The 9064-nt window shown below is 38.5% G+C and overlaps 1 protein-coding gene across 1 annotated transcript; it reads left to right on the top strand.

Moving 5' to 3' along the window:
• The first annotated feature begins 702 nt into the window (after window positions 1-702).
• nfe2l3 (nfe2 like bZIP transcription factor 3) lies at window positions 703-8891 on the top strand. The gene is made up of 4 exons (XM_073858395.1): window positions 703-1571; window positions 2708-2827; window positions 4301-4387; window positions 6419-8891. The coding sequence occupies exons 1-4, from the start codon at window positions 1062-1064 to the stop codon at window positions 7616-7618; spliced, it is 1917 nt and encodes a 638-aa protein (XP_073714496.1). The 5' UTR covers window positions 703-1061; the 3' UTR covers window positions 7619-8891.
• The last annotated feature ends 173 nt before the right edge of the window (window positions 8892-9064 follow it).

Raw genomic sequence — 9064 nt, 5'->3', positions numbered from 1 at the left:
CTAGTTTGCATCTTGAGACAAAAGAGTGGCACTGACATATGGTTAGACATGACAATATCATTGCATTTTAGTCTGGGACTAGGTTAAGACTTATGGTTAAGACCCCGTAGTTTTTTTATAATGTTTTATATATATGGATGGGCATTTTTCAATAATACTGTACATTATTATAAGGCTTTTTATTCAAGCATCTATCTATCTGTCTATCTGTCTATCTGTCTGTCTATCTATCTATCTATCTATCTATCTATCTATCTATCTATCTATCTATCTATCTATCTATCTATCTATCTATCTATCTATCTATCTATCTATCTATCTATCTATCTATCTATGACAGACTGCCAGACACATACATACATACAGACAGACAGGGATTCACTGGCCTTGACATCGTTTAAGGTTAGTGGGTCAAACACTAGAGGGTGTAACAGGATGTTTCGTCAGAACTGCGCCAAACACTAGTTATCCTTTTAAACGAATATATATATTGACCAAAATAGACTTCAATATATGCACAGCAACAATTCCACGATCCCGAAAATTAAACTTCGTCGTCTTTACTATTCGTCCAAGAGCAAAAACGTTTAAACGAAGACGGTATATCACGCTTTATTGTGATTGGCTCTTGAAATGAAGGACAGCTAAAATGGACCAATCAGAGATTGTTGCGAAGGTAATTCCGTCGCATGTGAGTGGGATTTTATGAAATATGCAAATCCGAGCTGTTTTTCCTTTCCGCTGGTGAGAGGTTCGGTTCAGGATAATAAGGGAGTTTTGCTGCTTTAATAAGGTAAAAAAGTTGGATCCCCAGGTGTTTGTAATGTATACAGTGGATAAGAGTGAAGCGTTGTATGTTTAGATGATGGCATTGCGTCAGTAAATCGCTATAGGCCAGGAAGTTATGAAAAGCCGGTAGTGTATTAGTTTCGCCGGTCGGGGCTGCTCTCTTTGTTTGACACGGAGAGTAGTCAGCGCGTGCTCTTTTGTTTGGGGTTTTTCTCTTTGTTTAACTGCAAACGGACGATTCTTTTTTTTCATTCAGGCCTGTTTTTTGAAACATGCATCACATGAAGAAATATTTCACCGAGGGACTCATTCAGTTTACAATTCTGCTGAGTTTGATAGGAGTTCGCGTGGATGTCGACACCTATTTGAACGGTTACTTCTCGCCGTTAATAGAGACGGACGGCGGACCGAGTTCGGCTTTCATACAGACACCATTTCACCACTTTCGGGATACAGCAGCGGGCCATCAGGTGCATCCTAAATGTCCCGAGCTTGACTATTTTTTCGCTAGCCGCAGGCTGCTGAATGAAGTGCGTGCGCTCGGCTCCCCGGCCCGCTTCCCCACGCGTGTCAGTGCGTGGCTGGTGCACCTGGTACCTGATGATAACTCGGATGTCGATGAGCAAGACGACCTGGACTCTGGTAACGACGAGGTAAATACCGAAAATATCCGAGAAGTAGAAAATGACCACGAGATTGGAGAGGCATTCGCACTTTCAGTATCTCAGGATACTCATACCACACCAGGGCCTTGCCGTGCAGTAGAAGAACTTTCTAAAGAGGTAAAATATTACACACACAAACACGTATATTTTACAGTTTTATGGTGCATTCTTGTCATTTTGGCAGTCAAGTAGTTATATATGAAGACTTTTGTGCTAGCTAGTTTCATATTAGTCGATGTTATGCATCAGTAAAGTTGAAAGCGAAACAGTAACTGATCTAGCAGTTGGCATGGCTAGCTGCTAAATGTTACAGAGGGTTTTCATATATTTGCTAGCAAATGTAAGTTGCTTTGGTTGTTTCAGACGCGCAATATTGTTCCTAAATAGATAAAAGCATGTTTAATGTCAATTTTCTGTATATTTATGAGTGGTAACGTGATGTCTGTTGTGGGCTAATCTGTCCACCTGTTATTTGGATGGTCGGTCACCATGGCTACCAGACGTACAGGTGTTTGTCAAGTCTGTAAGGCAAACTTTGACAGAATTAGCAATTTGTCAAGACACACCTGTGTTGCTAGACCATTTTAGGGAACTTTTTATCCTTATATGAATGTTCTTGTGTAATAGACTGTCAGAGAGGGGTGTGGGTAACTTATTTTAGGTTCAGGCCAAACCTGCTCATTGAAAGTTTGTTGCTTGTATAATCAAGTCTTAACAGAGCTCAGAGTAGTTAGTATACATGGAGCCTGTGACTCAAGTAAAAAGTTTGTTGCATAAATAATTTGCTAACTGCAACAACTGTCTTCCAGAGTTAGAGGTAAACAAGTTTTATAGATTTTTTTCTTAACTTTAAAGCAGTGGTTCGGGTTGGGGGGATGGATGTGGCAGATCATGGTGTCAGGGAGGCCCCCAGTTTTATGACATTTTGTAAAATACATTTCTTTATCAGAAATTCTGTGTAATTAAACCTCAGAAATATATAAGGCTACTACCCAATGGCACTACATTGTATCGTTGTGTTTAATTCAAAGTTTAAGATTGAGATTGTTTTGTCATGAATTTTCTTTGGGGGGGTGCAAAGGGATGGATCCTACAGAGGGTGGGGTTACACACCAAAAGTTTAAGATCCACTGCTTTAATGGAATTACTCTTTAATGCAATTAACAGCATTAACATTAAAACATTTGTAAATTATAATTTGGCATTAAAGAAAAGTCATTTTAAACCATTTTGACATGCCACTTTCTCTGCAGGATGCTTTACTGAACCAGGAGGAGGAGGAGGAGGAGGATGTGAAAGACGAAGAAGGGCAAGAGGAAACCAACCCAGCTTTGCTAAACCAGTTGACTCAGAGCTCAGCATTAGAGCCAGAGGTAAACAAAGACTAAATTATAAACAAGTATAGTGTTTATCAGTATTTATCAGGATGTCAAATAATTTGGTTAATAATTAAGTTAAAGGGTGTGTTGCAGGGTACATTTTTCAACAAATTTGTGCAATTTGCTTGTTGGTAATAAACATTTAAACTGTTATTCATTGTATTTTATGTTTTTGGGTATCACAAAACGGAATATAATACGAAAAAGAACAGCAGTTTGCAATGATTCTCCTTTCCTCCACAACGCACTGCATTACGTCACTTTGGGGAGAGAATTTACCAAACCCGCCTTGAGAGCATTGAGAGTGACTAGAGAGACGAGTAAAGTACAGTATTCAGATAGCGCAGATTATAGATAGATAGATAGATAGATAGATAGATAGATAGATAGATAGATAGATAGATAGATAGATAGATAGATAGATAGATAGATAGATAGATAGATAGATAGATAGATAGATTTTATAAAAATACGGGGATCAGTGAGCTGTCTATCCCCAAATGCCATAGCCTATTGGCCTTTGAAGTAAAAAGCCACCGAATGCCTGTGTATTGCAGTATGCATGCGGTCGGATCAGAGTGCGCTGCAGCTGCTGATTGCTGCTTCTGCGTATAAAATGATTGTGTGATTAGTTATGATCGCATAAACAATATAACAAAGCATCCTTTTATGTCACAAAACAATATATTTTAGATATTATTTGATAGACTAGTAAGTGTGGATTAAGGATGTTTAAAAATCTCTAGCCTGGTGGTCAGGACATGAATGGATCAAATCAGCAGATTTGCAAAGGTTTGTTTATCTCCACATATATCATAAATAATAATTAGCATGGTAACTTTGCAGTATACCACATTATATATTTCCTACTATGTATATATGATTTCCATATTATATACGTAAGTATTAAACGGCAATAAATGTCTAATCTATGTCTATGGCTCTGGCTGAGGCTTTCATCCAGAAAGCCGAATTGCATAAAAAACCATTAATACCAAAAACGTTATAAAAAAGATCTTTAAGACCATTTTTGAGACATTTTAAAAATGATATACATATCTTGAGTGATTTATGTACCCATTAATCGACAGTGGTGGTTAACCTGCAACACGCCCTTTCACCAAATTCTCCAAAATGGTCATCAAATGTTCTACTAAATTGTATTACTTTTATTCTTGTGAGAAAACCTTTTTTTCTGTTTAAGTTAATCCAAATATAGTTCTACGATTTTTAGATTGAATGAATTTTAAACATCTTTTCTAGTCTTATGTTATGTAACTAGACTTTATTCTCGCCATGAATATAGCCTAAGAAGCTGGCATGACATTTAAATGAAAAGAAAGAAGAAAAGTATTAAGTTAACCAGATGTATACTTGACGAGTAACTGCCCTATTAGCCGCATATTATTAGTATCGTATTTATAATATTATATGTGTGTTAAGTTGTATTGCTTGTGTTCTTGCCAGGATCTACTGAGTAGCAGTAGTCTGCCTCCACCTCTTTCTGGACTAGAGCTCCCTCCACAGTGGCAGGACTTCCTCTCTGATTTTGATGTAAGTTAGTTTTATGAATAGAATGATGCTTCGTCTTCCTTTCAGGCTAACTTTCAGGATACCTTTAACAATAAGGTATGATGACAATTGTATTGGCATTCACAACAATATTATGTTCTGTTTATTGCACGGGAGTACTGCAGTTATGTTTACAGCCAAAGAAAAGGATGTTGACATACTCCTACTCAATGTTTTGTAAAGAAGCTAACGTAGATACAGACAAATATGAATACTTTACATCATCTCAGAGGGTAAACCCAACTGTTTTCCAGATAACAGAATTTTGATTTGTTAAACATCAGTAGGTTTTTCTGCACCTTGATGTGAGCTTTTCTGCAATGCCATCTGTTATTTAAAAGCTCAAGCTGTTGGAAGATTCCTTTAATTTAACCGAACAATGAAGAACTAAACATTAGTTTTTCATTCTGCTGCAAGAATCTTAACTAATACCAGAAAACGGGATCATGTAACGCCTGCATTAATATCCCTTCACTAGTTACCTGTAAAACACAGAATACAACATAAGGTATTACTGTTTGTTTATAAAGCATTGCACAATGAGGCTCCTGAGTATATAAATGACATGTTTGTTTTCTACCAGCCTCAACGTCTTTTGCGCTCTTCTCAGACTATGCTCCTAAATCCAATTTATAGTCGTGTGTAAGTTCTACGTCGTAGCTACGCCGTAGGTTATCTGTAGCCTCTGTGTAGCACCTTGCCAAATTTTTTACAGCGTGTCAGTTCTACACAAACTGTAAGTGCTGTAATTGGTCCACCAGAACCCCTCCCGTCAGGTAAAAAAACGGCGTCATGGGTATTTCCGTTTGCGACGGTGAGAACATAGATGGGCCAAGTTATGACCGTTTTTCAATATTTTACTATGTTCTTACCTCAACTTATACAAATTAATACATACCTAACTTTTTTCAATGCGTGCACTTTTAATATTTGTACAGCGCCTCGTGAATGTGTTAGCATTTAGCCTAGCCCCATTCATTCCTATGGCCCCAAACAAGGATACATTTAGAAGCCACTAAACACTTCCATGTTTTCCCTATTTAAAGACTGCTACACAAGTATGGTGGCACAAAATAAAACTTTTGTTTGGAGCCATAGGAATGAATGGGGCTAGGCTAAATGCTAGCACATTCACGAGGCGCTGTACAAAGATTAAAAGTGCACGCATTGAAAAGAGATAGGTATGCATTGATTCGTCTAAGCTGGGGTAAGAACATAGTAAAATATTGAAAAATGGTGGTGTTTTCCTTTAAGGAGTGATTTAGCTGAAACTGTAACAAATGTCGCTGTTTATTTACTTGCATACAAGCTGCTGTTTCTTCTTCGTATGCGAGTTAAACTGGCCAAGCTGCTGCTTCATTGATGGTCGCGCTGCTACTGTGGTTACACGCGTGGATACTGCCTACAAGTGGTTTGCATTTGTGTTTGCACGTCGACGATGACGGAGAAGTATAAGACCCTTTTACTACACAATGACGACGTGGCAACGTATGCGTGCACATTTTGGCAATGAAAGTATGGCGAGAATCAGCAGTGAGGCAACACGGACAGAGAGTTTTATCAACTTTTTCAACACCGCTACCTGTTAAAGGGTCTTTATATGAAAACCGACGCGTAACCTACGCCGTATGACGTACGCACAACTATAATGAGTCCTTAACCGTCCACGCTGGAGACCACGCTTTTTCTGTTGCTGCTCTGGAACATGCTTCCACTCTCCTCGGCAAGCATGGACATATTTAAAAAGGACTTGAAAACCTACTTTTTTTATTAAGCATTTGGTGTTTGACAATGTTGAAGAAGTGTGAAGGACTGGGTATATGTTTTCTTGGTGTTGTTATTGCATGTTTTCCATGCGTTTAACTATGGACAGCATTTTGGTCCATTTTAATGGTTTTGAAAGTTCTTTAGAAATAAAGTTGAGTTGAGTAGTTGTTCTTGAATTATTTTCACTTAAGATTTTGAATATTCCTCTGAAAATAATTATTTTCTTATTTACTTTTTAACCCACAGCATTTTGACCCTATGGACTCCCAACACATATCAGATTTAGATGCAGACCTTCATAATCCCATCAGCTATGATGTAAGCCTTCAAGATGCCATGGTACCAAGGAGAGATTCCACCACCTGCCGGCCCACATTAAGCAGAGCACCCCTCTTCCGTCTTGAATCGACCAATTCTTCCCACTCAGACCAACCTCAAAGTTCATCAGGCGCACCTCCTTCTTCACTCTTTCCTATGTCGGGTAACAGCTCTCGCAACGAAACCTCCCCATCACAGATGGGAGGTTATCTGGATGAGGCTGTTTTTGAGCATATAAATATGTTAGATTTAGGAAATCTTGGTACAGTTGATCCTCAGATTCTGGATTGCATACAGGGTGACACAGATGCTCCATGGATGGAAGATTCAGATTCTGGTTTGTCTTTAGAAAACAGTTCAAGGAGCGCTGCATCCCCATCAACATCATCAGATTCATTTTGCGAGGAAGAGGGCGGAGCTACAGGTTATAGCAGCGAGGTGGAGTCATTCTCTTCCAAAGGAGCAGCATGTGCTGCTGCTTACCGTGATTGGTCACCAGTCAACCTTAATGACCACATTTGGCATGACCACACCTACTCAGTCCCACAGGCTCAAAATTCCACATCTTGCTGGGTGCCATCTATCAAACAGGAAGTTAAGAGTGAAGATGAGTCTGAACCAGAAGAGATGAGTCGTGATGAACGGCGGGTGCAGGCCTTGGGTCTTCCGTTTTCAGCTTTTCAGATCATCAACATGCCTGTAGAGGACTTTCTGGAGCTGTTGGACAGACAGGATCTGTCAGTATCAGAAGTGACCTTCTTGCGGGACGTGCGCAGAAGAGGCAAAAACAAGCTTGCGGCTCAGAACTGCCGCAAGAGGAAGTTGGATGCCATCCTGGGCCTGCAGGGTGAAGTCGAGGGCCTTGCAGCGCAGCGAGATGCTCTTTTGCGCCAAAGAGCCCACACAGCCAAGGCACTCTCCGCTGCAGCAGAACGCTTCGACGCGCTCTCGCGGACCGTGTTGAACCATCTTCAGGATGAATGTGGACAGCCTCTAAGCGCTGAGAACTACACACTACACTGCAGCGCTAACGGACGGGTAATGGTTCAGCCTCGCACTAGCACCACATCAAGGACGACAGTTACAAGTGGCAAGACATCTAAGAGAAAGAAGGACAAAAAACATTAAGAGACCATTTTGAGTATGTGTGTGCGCGTATGCGTGTGTTTACATATTTTTTTGCTGATGGTCGGTTTCTATCCTTGAGAAAAGATGTTTTGGGGCTCTTGTTTGCTTTTCAAAGTTGTATTCATAACTCAAGTGGAGGACAGGAAAAGACTTTAACAAATACTACATTTACACCATGGGCGTAGCCACATTCACTTGCGAGAGGGAAGGTAATGAAAACACTGGACGTTATATGAATGTGTATAAAGTATTTCTAAAAAGAGGACATTTGATAAGAAAGAATATTTCTTTTTTTTAATTTAATGTAAATGGAAAATTACTAAGTAAAGAATGTTTCCGGATAAATGCAGTTGGTCACTGGATGACCATGCTTAAGGTTCATTTGTATTGCTATTTCTTGCAGGATAGAGGTTAACATGAAGAGGCCAACTGGTTTACAATAACCTTAATATAGACAACTTCAACCACAACCAGTTTAAAATCAGTCATCATACAGTATATTGCATCCTTTTACACCTCTTAAATTGATCCAAAGATGAACCATTTACTCAACCTCATTTTCTATCAAACTTGTATGATTTGTTAGGAGTTAGGAGGCGAAAATATCATACCCTTACAATTTTCAAAGATTCTCCCATTGTAATTGCATGATTGATTAAATAAACGACAAAAAAAGATAATCTGGATAATCTAACCCCTTCAAGTGAAATGTAATCCTTAGGCTTTTTTGAAACTGTGACCTACCTTTAATTTCAAATGACTGGTTTGATCATTCCGCACCCTCAAACATTTAAATGCCACTGAGATGATTAAACTGTTCCCATTCATTATATTACTGTCACTTGGTTAGCAAGAACAATTCTGTTATGCTTGGGTGGCCTTAATTGCCTTTTTGATGAAATTTAGTGAAATTACAAGATTAAATTGCATTTTCTTTATTATTTTGGTAAGTTTGGTCTACCTCATGGAACAGCAATACAGTTTCGAAAAGGCAATTGCTTTATTACTTTAATGAGCAATTAGTTTGTGATTTATAAAACAAAGTAATACTGGACATATGTGAATATCTTGTTTTTGGCAGAATGGATTAATTTTGTGTTGAGAGTTTTGCTTTTCTTTCTATTTTATTAAGTTGATCTATTTTGTGTGTTTTTTATATATATTTGTGTGTGTTTTGTTTGGTTGGAACACTTGCCTTTAATTTTAAAAAGGGATTTTTAAAATTTGGTTCTTTTTTATCTTTTACAATAAATAAGAGGAAAATTTATTTTTGTTTACATTGCACATTTAGCAAATGCTTTTGTCTAAAGTGACTTGTGGAGAGCATTAGGGGAGCATGTAACGTTTGGTTTGTAATACAAATTTCCTTCAAAAGCTTTCAATGACATGCCATGTTTGAAGTTTCAAGCTACAGTATGTATTACCTTTTTGTTGATTTAAATGTAT

Source organism: Misgurnus anguillicaudatus, chromosome 20 (genome assembly GCF_027580225.2).
Source record: "Misgurnus anguillicaudatus chromosome 20, ASM2758022v2, whole genome shotgun sequence".
In the NCBI taxonomy this organism is placed as follows: Eukaryota; Metazoa; Chordata; class Actinopteri; order Cypriniformes; family Cobitidae; genus Misgurnus; species Misgurnus anguillicaudatus.
Note: the sequence above shows the minus strand (reverse complement) of the source record. Positions and strands in the feature narration are given on the sequence as shown.

Coding starts and splice junctions, on each gene's coding strand:
- nfe2l3 (XM_073858395.1), top strand. CDS start 1,062: ATGCATCACATGAAGAAATATTTCACCGAGGGACTCATTCAGTTTACA. Junction 1,572..2,707: donor TAGAAGAACTTTCTAAAGAG/GTAAAATATTAC, acceptor CTTTCTCTGCAG/GATGCTTTACTGAACCAGGA. Junction 2,828..4,300: donor GCTCAGCATTAGAGCCAGAG/GTAAACAAAGAC, acceptor TGTTCTTGCCAG/GATCTACTGAGTAGCAGTAG.